Source organism: Gavialis gangeticus, unplaced genomic scaffold (genome assembly GCF_001723915.1).
Source record: "Gavialis gangeticus isolate Ggan-Ray unplaced genomic scaffold, GavGan_comp1, whole genome shotgun sequence".
Classification (NCBI taxonomy): Eukaryota; Metazoa; Chordata; order Crocodylia; family Gavialidae; genus Gavialis; species Gavialis gangeticus.
Window position 1 is genome coordinate 31,476,666 of NW_017729030.1, and position 17,130 is coordinate 31,493,795.

At 39.4% G+C, this 17,130-nt stretch overlaps 1 protein-coding gene and 1 long non-coding RNA gene across 2 annotated transcripts in view; both read left to right on the forward strand.

The window, feature by feature from the left end:
* LARP1B (La ribonucleoprotein domain family member 1B) overlaps nt 1-9,181 on the forward strand; it is an 86,665-nt gene extending 77,484 nt beyond the window's left edge. The window contains exons 16-20 of the mRNA XM_019521828.1: nt 1,108-1,268; nt 3,651-3,795; nt 5,575-5,684; nt 5,808-5,935; nt 7,089-9,181. Coding sequence (XP_019377373.1) covers nt 1,108-1,268; nt 3,651-3,795; nt 5,575-5,684; nt 5,808-5,935; nt 7,089-7,334 — 790 coding nt within the window. The 3' untranslated portion in view covers nt 7,335-9,181. The remainder of the gene's footprint in view (nt 1-1,107; nt 1,269-3,650; nt 3,796-5,574; nt 5,685-5,807; nt 5,936-7,088) is intronic.
* Nucleotides 4,308-4,748, forward strand: LOC109301147. The gene is made up of 2 exons (XR_002098444.1): nt 4,308-4,538; nt 4,624-4,748. It is a non-coding gene; the product is annotated as an uncharacterized LOC109301147 (long non-coding RNA).
* Nucleotides 9,182-17,130: the final 7,949 nt, after the last annotated feature.

The following is a 17,130-nucleotide window of genomic DNA, read 5'->3' on the forward strand; positions in this document are numbered from 1 at the left end:
CCTTTTCTCCCCCCCCCCCCCCGCCACACCCCTCCCCTTCCACCACACCGGACTTACCACCTGGAGGTACCTATATTGGAAATCAGATCAGTATCGGGCAATATGCCTCCTTAAATATCAGGTATCGGCCCCAAAAATCTCTATCAGTGCACCCCTAATTTTATGTGGGGCTTATTGTATGTTTTAAGAGGTAAATTAGATGAGTATAACAACATCCTTTGTGTGTTGCATTGAATAATCTGTATAATACTAGTTGTGGTATATGCTGCACTCATCTCATATGCCAGATGAATGGTGCAGTGCCAGCCTGTGGGCTGGACTCCAGGTGTGAAGCATCATGTCACCTGAATTTCAGCAGGGCTGGAATTTGGTGGTGGCTAATCCCTTAAAGCTACAGCTTCGTTTTTGGCGCTGTTGGCCAGATGACATGGGTCCACAATCTGGATCTGGCTTGTTGGATTCTTCACGGGTCCAGAAATTTGGCAGCAGGATGTGCAGAGGCTGGGTTAATTGCTGTGGCTCTACAAGCCTTTGCAATTAATATGGCTGCTCGCCACACTGCCAAATTTCTGGACCCATGGGGAGTCCCACAGGCTGGATGATGTGGCTCTGCCGGTGGCGTCTTACTGGCTAGGTTATCTTGATTCCCCCATGAAAGAGTCCAGTCTGGTTCAATTTAATTTTCTGATTTACAAGCTCTTTTCCTAATCTGTTTTCAGCAAAATTGTGATAAAACTCCTTTTTAGCATTCTGTATTTGAGTCCAGTGTTTGGATTATATGGTCCAAACTAATTTACCAGTACAAAACAAGAAAAATTTCTTCTTGGGAGATGACCTCATGACATATGGTTTAGGCCCTAAGATCTTTGTATTGTCAGCATTCTAGATTTCTTTCTATGTACTTGATCTCTCAGTGTCCAGCAAAGATTTCTTTTTTTATTATTAGTGTGAGTAGGAAAAGGATGCTTGGGGGTAACAGTGGTACTTGCATAAGCTGCTCCAACAACTCAGGGTAATTAAAGCAAGATAACTGGATGCCTCTTAATGTGGAGTTTGAACAAATGTAACCTTTCCTTAGAAATCAAATACTTGGTTTTATTTCCACAGCAGTTCAAATGCTTCACCCTCAGAAGGTGTCCCCCTTCCAGGAAGTTATGGGTGTACCCCTCACTCACTTCCCAAATTTCAGCATCCTTCTCATGAACTTTTAAAGGAAAATGGCTTTACACAACAAATCTACCACAAATACCGTCGAAGGTGTCTGATGGGTAAGATGCTAGATATATCCATAAAGTTTTAGTTGGCAGAAATAAGTTGTTATATAATACTACAGGTTTTTTTCTACACTCTTTTTCTTTTGCATGATCTCCTGAAAAAAGCAGATTACCATAATTATTTGGTACCTACTGTAACCTTACCCTGAAATGTATGTCATTTTTTATCTTGGATACATTTTGGGACTATTTGCTTTTCATATAACTTGGAGAAAACCTCTGAGAGAGAAATTAAATTCTTCAGTGATTCTCAGCCAGGGTGCCTTGTGATCTGTGCTGTGTATTGCTAATCAGGGCCGTATGAAACACCATTGTTTCGTTTCGATGTCCATTTCACCGTTTTGAAGGGGCAGAGTTTCATTAAAACTGTTTTGCCGTTTTGCCCATAGGCTATAATGGGGAATCATGAAAATGCCTAAAATATTGTCATTTCATGCCTGATATGGATGATAATTGCAGGGATGGTAGCCCCTTCTGAGGGCATGAAGCCTGCCAAGTTTCAAGGAGAAAGGTGCAGAGGTTTCTGGGAAACTGCACGTCAAACTGTTCAAAGCAAAATTTGTCACACTTGGCGGCAGCAGCAGCAGCTTCCTCTCACCTGGCACACTGATCTAGGGGCCTGCACCCCCAGGAGGGCTGCCGGGCTATGCTGGATTCCTTCCATGGGTGTGGGCCCCCAGATCTGCACTGGAGGGCAGGAGGCTGCTGCCGCCACCTGGGACGAGTACTGGCCGCAGCCCATGCCCAGCGCTGGGGAAAACTGATGCTGCCGTTGGCCCCAGGTAGCAGCAGCAGCCTCCTGTTATCCAGTGTGCAGATCTGGGGGCCCACACTCCCAGGGAGGAATCTGGCAGCACTGGGAGGGGAGGTTGAGCTCTGTGGGGCTGGTGGAGCCTGTTTTGAGTGAAGCCTGGAGGCAGGGAGAGCCAGGGCTGCGCTCTGCCTCCCGCCGCTAGGCTGAGCTTCATGGGGCTGCAGAGCTGCTCAGAGCGCAGCCCTGGCTCTCCCCTGCCTCCTGCCTGCTGCTTCGAAACTTGACACGTTCTGAAACTTTCAAAACATTTAGTGCCATCATTTAGTTTTGAAGCTGTTTTGAAGCTTTTTGTTTTGTTTAGATTTTGCTGTTTCAAGCTAGAAATGCGTTGAAACAACTTCAAAACGAAACACTTGGTGAAATTTCACACAGCCTTATTGGCAATCAGTATTGCAGGATTCACAAGATAAACCCAGATTTACAAGATAAACCCAGCTTTCTGGACTCGTGAAGAGGCCAACAAGCCAGATCCAGATTGTGGACCCATGTCATCCTGCACAGCAAGCAAGATACACAAGATAAACCCAGAGCTTTCAAAAGGAGTCCATAATGTCAAAAACATACTGCCCTGTTGTGATCTGAGTTCTTTGCAAAAGAAAAATTGCTCCTTTATTTTTCTGTAGCCATTTAAAAAAAAAAAAAAAAAAAAGAAAACCTAAGAGCTGTCATTTTTCCCAAGACACGTACAAAGATTGAGAACCACTGGGATAATTGATGCGTATTTGCTGATTTCCTTTTTAAATTAATTGACAAGTTTCAGGAAAATCACCATTTATGCCTCTTATGGACTCGGCATTATTTTTTTCCATTTGTGTAAGTGGAAAATATTTGGTGAGATTTTTAGCTTTTGAATCTGGGTTTTTAAGGGCTCTGGCAGACATTACATTTCTAGCTTTCTTTAAACATTACATTTATAGTGCTCAGCTGAATGCAAGGATAGCAGCCAGGGTTGGGGACGCAGTTTCTTCCCCTCATCCACTCTGCTAGATCCCTGGGTCCCAGAACCGGTAGCCCAGTGCCCAATCCCAAGAGGCAGCACCAGGTCCCATGTCCAATACTGGTGCTGCCCCCTTTCCAATCGCCAGAGGCAGCCCATGACCTTTAAGGATCCAGGTGCTGGGAACCTGGCATGGGGGACTTAGGTCACTTATGCCAGGCTCCCTGCACCAGTTGTTGCATGAGTGGGACCTTAGGAATTTTATTTCAGATCCCAAAAATGGTGTGTCCTTCTATTTGCATATGGCCCTGTAAGATGATGTGGATTTTGGCATGAGGCATAACATTCCTCAGATCCCAATACCTGATAATATTAATGTTTGCCAGGGGCCCCAGTTACTATTTTCGAACAGCATTGATCTTGTTTCAGGTAGGCACCCGAGAGGAAGTATTTAATGGATTTTTATTTTTAGGTGAATTAAGAAAATTGGAATAGACTCAGAATGATTTGTAATACTTTTTCTAAAATTTTAAATTCACACTGAGCTTTTACTGTGTATTGCACAAATACTGAATTAAAACGTTGAGTTGTTTTGTCACTGACTTTATATTTATTTTTTCTTTAGAAAGGAAACGTTTGGGAATTGGCCAGTCCCAAGAAATGAACACACTCTTTCGTTTCTGGTCCTTTTTTCTCAGAGATCACTTTAACAAGAAAATGTATGAGGAATTCAGACAGCTTGCTCTAGATGATGCAAAAGAGCACTACAGGTAATACATTTGTTCCATAAGTTAGGATTAATTTTTGTTTCTACCTTCCATTTAAAATGTCCAGTTCATGTGTGTAACTGAAAGAACCTGACATTTTTTGTAATGGTATCAGTTGATGCTTTCAAAATATTGGTTTGTGTACTTCACTTTAACACCAGGTGCTATTTTAATGTACCCAACAAGAATGGAGAGAAAATGCGGTTAGTCAGATAGGAGCTGGTGATTGTTTCCACATACAACATTAGACATACAGTATCCTTGGATCTCTAATTTATAGTTCATGCTAAACTATTATATTAATTTTTGCCTCTGTTAATGTAACCCCATATTTATTTGTGGCAATAAGATATTATTTCTGTAAGTCAGAATGTTTCTACCTCAATTAAAATTAGGGGAAATGTTTCTTGTTCTGCAACTTGACCACAAAGAAAATTGCCACTTCTTCTTTTTTTTTTTTTTTAACTTGGCCCCAAAAAAAAATGCCCCCTCTTTTTTTTTTTTTTCTAAATATCCCCTGTTTTAGAAAAATGGTCTTTCAGAATTAAAATGTTGATCATCATCTCTTTATTTCCATAATCAAATCAGGAAGCATTGATATATTTAAGTCCTGACATACTGAGACTGAATGGACATTTTGTCAGGAATGCATAGTACAGTTCAGCGAAAGGAATGCAAATGTGGCTCTAATATACTTTTGTATTCATATTTCTGATCCGTCTGTAGGCTGGTGTGATTGTCACTATGTAAATTAGAACACCAGAAGGGTTGCATTAAGCATACTAGAAGCCAGCAGTCCCAGGTGATGATGTGGCAGCTGGGTATCAACAGTTAGGAGATTGCCTCAGCCATGCCCTTTTACCTAGTTAGTCTATTACTATACCTGTTTCAAAGCATATGGTGTGACTTGATCTGAAAAAGATCAAAGGTTTCTTCATTAAATGTATGCAGCTTCACAAACTCCTGCAGTGTCTTACAAGCTACAAACCCGTAAACAAGAGTGAAATTATTTAGGTACATACCTCTGAAGGGAATATGGATTTGAGCCAAAGATATTTTTCAGGGGGGCATTCATCCCACAGCAGTTTTGCTGGATGGAGCTCTGAGAGCTCTATTAATGGACCAGACCTCATTTTCCTAGGTACTGTACATAGGCTGGGTATCAAGGGGCTTTGCTGTAACAGATGCATGTTCAAGATCCTTGGGAGGCGTGGGGGCAGGAAGTCTCCCAGCAGTAAAGGACTACAGAGAAGCTGAAGGCTTTGCTTAGCTTTTACAGGTTCCAGCTGACACTTTCAAAGCAAGTGACTGACTTGCTAAGAGCGTGGATTATTCCACAAAGTGGTTGTCTCAAACATGGAGAAGAATCTTTAAAGGATAATGTCAGCTCTTGGCATCTTGTATATTCCCTACGTTCCTTTACTTCAAAGTTAAAACAATCAATCCTGAATTATGTAAGGAAAACAACAATCTTCTGCGTCGTCCTTTTATGTATGCACAGTTGTGGAGACTGAGATACCATCTCAGACCCATTGTGAACAAAGTTCTTTTCAAAAGAACATTCTTTTTAGCTCTTGAATATTTGTATCATCTAGGAAAAACTTAAAATAAGTTAATGAAAAGTGTTGGGAAAGAAATGATCAGATGGATGCCAACTAATTAAACTATAGTATTTTAGTTTTTCTTAAAGTGTAAGAAGAACAGAACATGTTGTGAATCCTTTGAGAAATATAATGTGCGTTTTAACATAGATTTCTTGAAATCGCTGTTCTCTGTTCACAGGTATGGATTAGAGTGTTTGTTCAGATTTTACAGCTATGGTCTGGAAAAAAAATTCAGGCAAGAGATTTTCAAGGATTTTCAAGAAGAAACAAAAAAGGACTATGAATCTGGTAATTCCCAGTTTGTATGAGGTGTTTAGGATATGGACAATAGTGTTAAATTTACCCAGTTAGCTATTTTTTCTTTTAAAACGTTGAAAAACTGGCAACAATTCTCTTTTTTTATGTTGTCAGGTCAGCTGTATGGCCTAGAAAAGTTTTGGGCTTATCTAAAATACTCTCAATATAAGACTCCGCCAATTGACCCCAAATTGCAAGAATACCTCAGTAACTTTAAGAGATTGGAGGACTTCAGAGTTGATGTAAGTTTTACATTTTGCTTAGCAGATTACTCTACTCTATATAAGTGTATTATTTCTAAAGGATTCAATTATTAGGCTGCTTTAGCACCATGCCTCAGGTTTTGTGGATATAATATTTTGTGAGTCCTAAAATCAACAGACAGTTAACCAAATGTGTTTTAAAATTCAAATGGTTTTATATTTATTTTTAAATATTGCTTTACCAAGGTCCTAGGAGAATGCTAAAGCATGGAAGCCATAATGTGAAAGAAAACAATAATGAAAGATGAATCCGTTTTCCTTTCTCAGTTGAATGAATATTAATAACAATAAATACATTTGCTAAACAGTGAAAATTTTCTAATTTAGGTTTCTAACAAACATGGATGACAGCTTTTTAAACTACCTGTGTAACTTCGATTATTGTTTTGATTTTAGTGAAGATAATTCCTAAACCCGTAGAAATAGGAATTCAGTAAATAATGAATGTCTAGTGAATTTCACTGACAGCCTTTGCACTTTCTGACTTTTATTTTCTGCCCATTAAAATGTGAAATGGGCTGAATATGAAGTTAAACCATACTGTTTTATGTAGAAGTTAGTTTCCATAAATGACTAGGCATTTAAAGCCTTGTTTTGGGAAGCCACTTAGGCTAAGTAAAACATTCAGTCACCCGTTGCAGGCTGGAAGTTTTGTTCATGACCCTTTCATATATTGTTGCGACCCGCTTTTGGGTTGCAAACCACAGGTTAAGAAATGCTGATCTAGTTCTGCTCAAAGCAAAACCATCCCCAGCTAGATCATTCCAGCCAGGGCTTTGTTGAGCTGGGTCTTAAAAATCTCCAAGATGGAGAGTCTACCACCTCTCTAGGTAACCCATTCCAGTGCTTCACCACCCTCCTAGTGAGAGAGTTTTTCCTAATAACCAACCTACACTTTCCTTGCTACAACTTGAGACCGTTGCTCCTTGCTCTGTCATCTGTCACTACTGAGAACAGCCTAGCTCCATCCTCTTTGGAACCACCCTTCAGTAGTTAAAGGCTGCTATCAAATCCCCTCCCCCGCCCCCGTTGTCTTTTCTGCAGACTAAATAAGCCCAGCTCCCTCAGCCTCTCCTCAAAAGTCATGTGCCCCAGTCTCCTAACAGTAATAATTTTGTCTACTTGTTTTTAGCCTCCTATCAGTGAAGAATCTGGAAGAAAAAGACCTCCTAATGTAATTGGTGAGGAGACTGGTCATTCTAGACACCAGTCTAATTCCTCTACTAAGACGCTGCTTGCTGCTAGACCTTCAGCTGCCAATCAATCTCAGGTCCCAGGAAACTTTTCCAGTAGGAATACTCTACAGGAGTCTAGTGACAACGTAGGCCACAACAGTGCTACCACAAAATCAATAAATGGTGACATGCCTGAGCAATAGACGTAAGATGTGCTTGTGCCCTTGAGATCATCCTTTACATCAGTGTTTAAGTATAGCATCTTCAGGGGAGCTGTTACAATGCGTGATTAAAAACAAAAGTATAGGAAGACAAAGGATTGCATTTTTCTCTTTCACAAGATTAAGTTTGAAATATTTTCCCTAAGCGAGTAGTTCTTTGTTTTGGGATCATCAAAGATCCAGAGGAAATGTCTCTTTGGCTTCAGTATTGCTTTCCTCAAGCTGTTGTTTACAAAACCTGCATACCTGTACTATATGCAAAAAAATTTCTGGGGATGCCTTACATTTCAGCTCATGCTTCTTAAAGAAGGTGTGGTATATCCAAGTTACTTACTGAGCTTTCTTCACCCAAATTTTCCCCTTGTTGGTTAATATTTTTACTTATCAAAGCCAAAAGATTACATATATGTATATTTTTAAAATATAGAGAGAATCTAAGTTGGTAGGTTCACTCTTAAATATTTAACTCTAAAAAGGAAATCTTTTATATGTATGCATATAGCACACTCGGGATGTGCAACTGTATGGAAGTGTGCGCGCACTTGTGGAGTCTAGTTCATTATTTTGCTTTCTGCTTAACCTTCATAGTTAGTGTTGTGGTAGGCATGGAGTTTTCTGAGTCGACGTCATCAACTGGTTTAGTTTTAGGGAAGGTTTTATTCAAAGGTAAAATACACAGAAGAGAGGGTATGTTAATTTACGTATGGTCCCAAATTCACTACATGTAGTTGCTGTTTGTGCAGGCTGATAAAATTGCAAATAACATTCAAGATGTTTTCACTTTCAGAGAGGTTCTTGTTTTGTTTTGCTTTTCATTTAAGTTTGCTTTATTTTATGCTTGTAAAATGCTGTACAAGAGAGGTATAACAGATATTTTTTAAGACTATTTTCATTTCAACTAATATAATATTTTAGTTCTGAGGGGAATTTAAAGCACTCATTATAAATTTATATTTTGCTCTATTTTAGAATCTATTTGAATGAAGTTACAGTTTTAAATTCTGCTAGTTAACAAAAAATGAAATTTCAAAAACAGGTCTAAATATAATTTCATAAAATGTAGATGTTTAAATGTTAAGCATTAGTTACTAGTGATGGGAGGTAGGAAAATTTATTAGTTGTTATCACCTGTACTTTCGTTATTTCTTTCATTTATTTTGATCCAGAAGATTTAGTATACCTGTGGAAATGCATGCATTCTCTTTCCTAATGTAGGGGGGAAGATGGGGATTATTTCATTTTTGCTATACTAGTTAACTGCAGAAAGGCCTTAGGTTAACTGTAAAGTTAACTTTCTAGAAGTTATATCTAACACTGATGCCTTAAATGTTGGGAGTATCCTAACTGGTTCAACATCCCTACATTGAGTTTTAAACTTGTAATGGATGTCAGAGGTTTATGTAAATCAAATCTGTTTAAAAAATCCACTCATTGCCTTGTGAATCTCAATAGAACAATTATGAATATGTACACATTTGTAAATGAGCATATAGCAGTGGCCTTCCCAGTAGTTAGTTTCCATACAAAACTGAGCTGTTTAGAAGTGTCTTAATTTAAAAGGAAAATAGGTATTAACATTAATTGTTACCTACAAACATTTTAAATAGCATATTTTCAACATGCTGAAGTTGTACATCTGAAACTTGTTTAATCTATGCCTCCTATCCATAAAAATGATGCAAATGTAAATTGGGATTGAAACTGTATATACAAGTAATAGAATTTTTGCTTTCACTTTTTCATCAAATGATATGTGTGCATATTTAGCTTTTTTAGTGTGTGTAATTTGTGGTGTATCTTTGCAAATTTTATAAAAATACCAAAAAACCTGTAATTGTGTTGTGGTTTTTGTGTTAAAAGATCTTTTTTTCTGTGTTTCCTTAAAGCAGTCTTTTCCAGATCACAGTTCACAAACAGACTTCAGATGTGGTTGTGAACTTTTTCTTACATACATGGATGAAAACACATACTATGGAATCCGGCAGTTTTGACTGAATCATTTTTGTGAGAAGTAAACTGATGTCATGAGAGGACAAGTGTAGCTTCATGGAATGTTTGCCTTCCTTGTCTTTGTAGTCATGTGGATTCCACTTTTGATAAATGCTCCATACATGCAAGATCTGAGGGTGTTTTTGAATAGTGGCATCCATGCTTCATAGTAAGTAATATAAAAAGAAGAATGGCAATAACTGCCTTTAAATTACTTCTTTCTTCCTGTGACAGTTAGATGGAACTTCTGCATGGGCTGTACACACTGGGTGCATCTATACTTGCAGTTTATTATGCAGTAGATTACTGCACAGTAAAGCATTATTGTCTACACGTGCACGGCAATTGGGTTGGTGTTTTTACAGCACCATTGGATAGTCCCATCAGACACAGGTACTATTTGAAGATGGATAGTATCTGAATGCACTTAAACGCAAATGTAGACAGTGAAGTTGGGATTAGTTTACTCTGACTTAAATTGTTCCAGAGTTTATTTAGTTGCATTAATTGCACATGTGGACATGCCCACTGTGCTTGTTTTCTCTGGTTAGTAGGTTATAGTGGTATAGTTGATTTTTAGCATAGTTAGGCCATTTAAAAGAGAATGAAAGAAAAGTTATTCAGATCCAGGTAGTGACAGATGCTACTTTCTTCCTTCTCGCATGGCTTTGTGTGGTTGAGATAACCAGGATTTATGTTTTGCTCCTTCTGTACCAGGTAGCTGTTGTTATGGATGGACACTTGGGGCATGTCCAGACAAGTGCAGAGGTGCGGTATGTGGTGCCACAGACCTGTCTGCAGCTCCACACACTGAACATGCAGGCATTTCCCATGCTGCTACTTTGCAGCACGGGGGTGCTTTTTGACCCCGGGAGATCCTAGGATAAAAAAAATCCACACCAAAAAAAAAAGTGGGGCAGCACACATTGCGGCAGCGTGTGCCACCCAAAACCAGAGCCTGACCAGCCAGAACCACACTCTGGCTGCCAGCCAGGCTTCCTGCTCCCGCTGTGGCTGCAGCTCCTGGAGGCCCCCAGGACCCTAGGTAAGGTTCCTGGGGCCAGCACAACTGCTGGCCCCAGCCTCTCCTGTTCCACACCCCCCGGGGTAACTTACCATGCAGCAGAACACACATGACACAGGCATTTGCCAAGGACAAGTAGCAGCAGCACAAGGTGTGCCACTGCTTCTTGTCCTCAGGGAAAAACCCGTTCCTGCTTGTCTGGATGCACCCTTGAGGTGCCCTCTTCTGCCTTAGTCGAGTGTTATACTTAGTACTAAGAGAGGAAACAGAAACAAGAAAATTGCTTCTTAAACTCCTTCCTTCTGGAGAAATCCATGAGGACATGACAATTACCAGACTTTCTCTGTGTGCTCTGGTCAGCTGTGGATCCATTCCTAACTCACTTGACCTCAGGGAACTCTTCCTCAGCCATGAGGCCTGAGGTAAATTTGAGTCCTGTTGCTGTCATCAGACTTTCTGAAATGGTGCCACAGTTACGCTTCAAATGTTATTAAAACAAACATTCCTCCCCCACCTCCCTTTTTTCTTTCCTCCTTTTATTTTATCTCTGTCGCTGATACTGTGTGTAAACATGAGCCAGCCAGTTTGTCAGCAGTTAGTACTGCCCCTGGATAGTGTAATGGAATCGGACAAAACATTTGGCACTGATGCTGCTGCTATCTTCAGTATTTTTTGCTGTGCCATCTACTGGTAAAACTCAGTGTTGCTAAGTAAACTGTCCAGTTCTATTAATTTTGTCTCCAAATAAGCACATTTCTATCTCAAACAGCCTACAGAAGGAGCTTACCCTGCTTCTCCAAATAGTCTTTCTTCCTATGCAGCTGCCTTGTAATTGTTTTTGACTTTTTTAAGATGCAATACAAAAATCAGAAAAACATACCAATTTGTACACTATAAGCTATGTCACAAACAATAAGCAATGCAAGGAAAAAGAACAAAAGGAGGGACAGAAGAAGAGAAGGATACAATGAGCAACAATCTAGAGTCCTCCCAAAATGTTGCACTAAACATGAAGGAATTAATCCTGTTAACCTTGACTCTCTCCGTAGATGCTAGCCGTGCCGTCTCCAACTGTACCACATTTGAGCCTTTGGAGATATCGCTACACTGAAAAGTAGGACACAATCTTGCATGTTACTAATAAGGCCTGCTATAGGTATGCAATTTTATAAGGATTCAATCTTAATTCCTTGAGGATAGACCCAAGAACATACATATTTGCCAAAGGTATCAAGTGCTGTGTTCAAAACCATGTTAACTTTAGTTATAATTTCTTTCCAGAAGTAATTAAAGGGCATGATCAAAATGTGACCAAGGGTTGCCTGCTATGCATCACATCTCCAACATGTATCTACTGGCAGCATATTTAATTTTTTAAGTTAGGAGGAAGCCTTGTGCAGATGAAAAATTATCTTTGATTAAGTCTAAGGTCAATTGTTAATGTTCAAATGTTGTGAATTGCTGATTTACATTGAGATTGTCATCTAGGCTGCTTTCAAACAAAAAAACCCTCTGCAGTGCTTTAAATTTTGCCCCCGGCACATGCCCAGACGAGGCAGCACATTAGTTGGACCTGGCTCGCCCAACATCTGTATAGATTGGGCGCTTTAGTAGGGCTTTTCTGGTACTTTATCTAATAGCTGATTGAATTGGCTTTGTAGAAAAGCACCAAGCAGCTCCACTGAAGCAACTAATCTATACAGACACAGACGCTGCAGAGCCAGATCGAAGTAACATGCTGCGTCTTTTGGTAAAGTGTGTTTTTTGTGGGGTGGGGTTTGGTTTGTATTTTTTTTAACGTCTGCAAGCAGGCTGGAAACCTAGGCTTCCATTCCATTTAAGTCTTAATTAGTGACTGTCTCTTCTATTTGGATGGTAAAACTAGCACTTCTGGCTTGTTGGTGTCAGCAGCAAGAATAACATGATAGAACTGTAACTTAGCTGTCCTATAGCTGATTAGATCTTATCTACACACAGTAGCAGTAGTTTAACTAAACTGGTGCAATCCTATTTGTGTACATGTAATGGGTGCTGAGGGTTAATTATGTATAACTCTATTACATGCTCCTTTATCTTGTCAGATTTTAGTTTCTTCCATAAATTTTCTGGCTTGAGCCAGATCAGTTAGAATAATCAACAGAGGTTTGGTTATTTTCAACTGCATGTTGTTAGTCTTCGTCTCAAGTAGTAGAGTGCAGAATCTGTTCTGACAGTATTACATTTTAGGAGAGTCATAGCAGGAGTTGGTGCTTTCACTGAATAGTTACTTGTAGAAGGTGGGGATCTACAGTCTGTCATCACAGGTGTAAATAAGTAGCCTCTCTCCAAGATTCATCCATCCTTTATCCTACAGGCTATGGCTACTGTAGTGTTTTACGTTCTTTAGTGGGCTAAGTATCTGACTTTCAATAATCACACATGTAAAGCAATTCTTTTTTACTACATGCTATGGGACATTTAACTTGTGCAATCATTTAAGTTGTTAGGATAGAGTTAGGTTGCAACTATCTTTTCAGCTCAGTTACACAGCTTTAATCAGTTGTCCATGTGAGAATACAAATAATACAACCAGTCAAGAAGAAGAGAGAGAGAGGGAAGTCTGCTACTCATGCTGACTGGTGGTTAAATGTACCATAGCCACTTAAAAGTTGGCATCTTACAAGCAAGAGCATATCGAGATAATTAGGCTAAAACTGGAAATTAAATTTTACTTTCTTCTCTCATCGAGAGGATGAATGTGGATAGTCATTAGCAGAAGCCCAGGAGAGTCTATCTTGAAGGAAGTTGATTGGCTTGATGTGCATTTGACCCTCAACTTAAATATAGGACAATTGGAGGCTTTTCTTCTTTCCTCCTGCACCCAACACATCTCTCTCTACAGTTCTAGATCCACTATCCTTCACTATATCCACTATACTTCAAGGTTCAGTGTTTTGTCTTACCTGTGCTCTAACATTTGTTTAACATCTCTCCCACTTAGAGAGTTGGTGCGATTAAAAAATGATGCAAACAACCCTTGTTTCATATATATTCTGGATGGTCACTGCTCCAGCAACCTTACTGAAAAATGTTTTAACTTTTATATCTTACAACAAATTAGGACTTAGTCTTCCATTCTTTGGTAAGGGGGAAAAGAGCTGAAGCCTAGGCAACTTATGTTGGCTGGAGTCTTGATGCATTTTCAGGAAATTATCAAATTTATAATCTGAAATAAATTCATAATTATAATTTATCATCTGAAATCCTATAAACATGTTTAGTAGAGAGTTTTGGTTGCAATTCATACTATTAAGTGTTTAGGATGTAATGATCAAAGCTTTTGGAGAGGGGATAGAAGAAAGGGTAGAACAATGACGGCAGCTGTTGTCCTTCTAGAACTATAAAATAATTATTTTAATTATGGGGAAAATAGTGGCAAAGAAAAGGCTGCTGAAAACTGTTTTTTATGTTAGTCAAGTTCTTATAAATCCTAGTATTTGAATACCTTGAAGCATGCGATAATTGTTACTGTACCTGCCAAATGTGTTTCCATCCTCTTGGGGAAGAATGTGGTTATAAGAAGGTTTTTTTTATGTTTTGTTTTCTGTTTTGCTTGGCTGGGGAGGGAGGTAGGCAAGAGTGTTGTTTTTTTCTTTTCATAACACATTAGTATGTGTTGGGGAAAAAGCAAAGAAATTTGCGCTATAGTGCTGAGATTGATGTTGGGCCTTAGTCCCTGGGAGCATTTGTTAGGCAGTTTTAGGTCAGCACTGGGAGCTGTCTTCATTGCAGCATCCCTTATGCCCAAGGAGCATAGTTGGACTACGGTGATCATCCCAGCCCTTGAAGTGATCTAGGCCCAAGTTATGTAGTACCTTGTAAGGACCAAGAATTTGAACTTGATTTAGAATTTTATGGGAGGCAGTGTAGAATGGAGGGCTGCTTTCTCCTTCCACTGGCTTTTGTTATGAAGGTGATGCTGCCCTCCAGTCTTCTACTAAGAAGTGTCGTAGGTGCCTGTGGGCTTCTTGTCCAGATACATTGCACTATGTTAGCATACAAGGTGAGATGAAAAAGACCTGACTAAGGGAAGCTAGTTGGTTTATTCACAGCTGATTCCATGTGAAAACATACCCTCAACAGGAAATTCAAGAGAATATTTAAAATCTATGGATTTATTTGACCAGTTGTGGATGTGTACTTTCAATTAAGGGCAGACAAGGTTCTTTGGGTGAATTTGATCTTTTATTAGACCAAGTTAAATAGTTGGAAAAAAATTTTTTAGCAAATGTTCTGGTCTAAAAACCCTTTGTCAGGCTGAGGAGGCCTCTGCAGTTGGTAAGTGTGCTCTTCCTGGATGGAATGAATAGTAAAGAAGCTAGAGGCTAGTATACACGTAAGACAGGCTGTCAGTGAACATGTAAATTGAGGAGTCAGTGGGTGAGAGACCAGCTGGATGGGTGGGGAGAGAAAAGGGGGATGAATGTAGCAGTTGAATAGTGCACAGGTACCTGGGGAGGCAGACAAGGTTCTTTGCGTGAATCTGATATCTTTTATTAGACCAATTTAAATAGTTGGAAAACAATTAGTAAGCAAGCTTTCGGATTCAAAAACCCTTCGGCAGGCTAAGGAAGTTTCAGCAGTTGGTGTGCGCTCTTCCTGGATGGAATGAAAAGTAAAGCAGCCAGAGGCTGGGCTGGTATGCATACAAGACAGGTAGTCGGTGAAAATGTAGATTGAGGAGTCAATGGGTGAGAGACAGGCGGGGGGGAGGGGGGGAGAAGAGAGAGAAGGGGGATAAATAATGGAGAGATATGTAGGGAGTCAGATGTCAGGCAAGTTATAATGTGTCATAAATCCAATGTCTATATTTAGTCCATGATTTTTAGTATCCAGGAAGTTGATGAAGTGGAGTTCATAGGCTCGTCTCTGGGAAGTATTTTGTAAGTGTCCTTTGAGGATCAGGACTGAGAGACTGGGGAGAGAGTCGTTTTCTTGTGAGAAATGTGCCCCCACAGGTAGCTGGATATTCCTGTCTTTGATAGATTTCCAGTGTGCATTCATCCTGGTGCGCAGTTGTTGCTTGGTCTCTTCTACGTATTTTCCATCAGGGCATTTGATGCACTGGATGAGATGTATTACATTTATGGAAGTGTAGATGTAAGATGCAGGGATGCTGATGGCCCTGTTGTGGGGTGTAGTAATTGTGGGAGTGGTGGAGATCTGTTGGCAGGTTTTCGATCAAGGGAGACTGCGCCATGTCCTTCTCTTCCTCTGTTTTACTTTAAGTTGGACATTCTTCATCCATCAGCAAGTGCCATCCAGTTTCTGGACTTGCAGGATTCCTACATATGCCATATAAAAGTATTGACAGAGTGCCTGTATCATCTATGAAATCACTGGCACCGTGATTGTGATTGTTGGTGTAGTAATTACAATGTTGCAAGTTTACAAAACATTATAAACTTCACTGGTTCTGAGAACTCCTTCCTTAGAAGTAACTCCACTTCCCTCATTTAAATAGTGATTTAAGATTAGAGACAAGGTGCTGTGTAACCTTGACTTCCAGAAAAATGAAGTTACCTGATTTGAAAGACACTCATGGGCATTTATTTATATTAAAGAAAGAGGACTGTCACAAAGTGAGGAGCCAAAAAGAGGAGACGGACAAAAAGGGGAAGGGAGGAGATGGCTTTATCTGAAAATTCAGATAATGAATACTTGCGTGCAATTAGAGAGAGAACCTGGGCTCTTAAATGCTAATGTATAATATATTCTGGAACTACGAAATGGCACCCATGCCACAAATTAATTGTAAAATCAAATTCTCCATTACTGTCCATTACTTTCCTCATAAGAGAGGAGGAAAATGGAATGCTTGAAGAGGTTGATAGATCACGACAAAGAGATATATCAATAGATAATTATCTTTTAAACACACAAAGGTTTTCTCACCTTCTGTTGAAATTTGATCTAATCAAATAGAGGCCCAGGTGATCATTTGCCTAACTCAAACTAAAGTATTTTACTAAACACAGCATCTGCAGATATATCTAGATAAAAAATGTTACCAAATGAGGGCAGGTCAGGGGAGTCTATTTTTCATGTTCAGAAGTATCCAACTCTTTTCTATGTTTTGGGACACAATTCATCCTTTGGGCATAGCAGAACTGAAGACTTTGAGTGTCATTTCCAAATGTTAGGCTAAGTTGCCTGTGCAAATAAGACTTAAGTTTCTATGGACCAGATTGTTTAAAAGGGATCTTGTAGAGTTTCTTAGTTGGAAAGAACACAGGCACTAACTCCCATTGCACCCAATGGGAATTTTATTTCTGAAATGCCTTAAAAAGGATTAACTATACAGAGACTTGGCCACCACAGCATAAGAATGCTCAACTTGCATCTTGTCATCTTAGACAAATATAACGTCTGCCTGAAGTTGTGTTATATGCAAGTAAATCATAATTTGTGCAACAAAGTGTAACATGCCAGACATTCAACCAGTTTATCCCTGGATAAAAATTGAAGATCAGTCACAAAGTTGCTGCCTGGAAGCATTCTCTGATTACTTTAATGCATGGTCTGTTCATATGTTATGATTTATCATGCAATACTCCCATATAATGTGTGATGAATATAACATCTTGCACTGGCAACAGTGGAATCCTTATAAGCCAGAATGCTGAGCAGAGCTGCTGGCTAATAGCAAGTAGCCAGGAAAGAACAATAGATCTCGTTGCATATATATATATATATATATATATATTTTTTTTTTTTTTTTTTTTT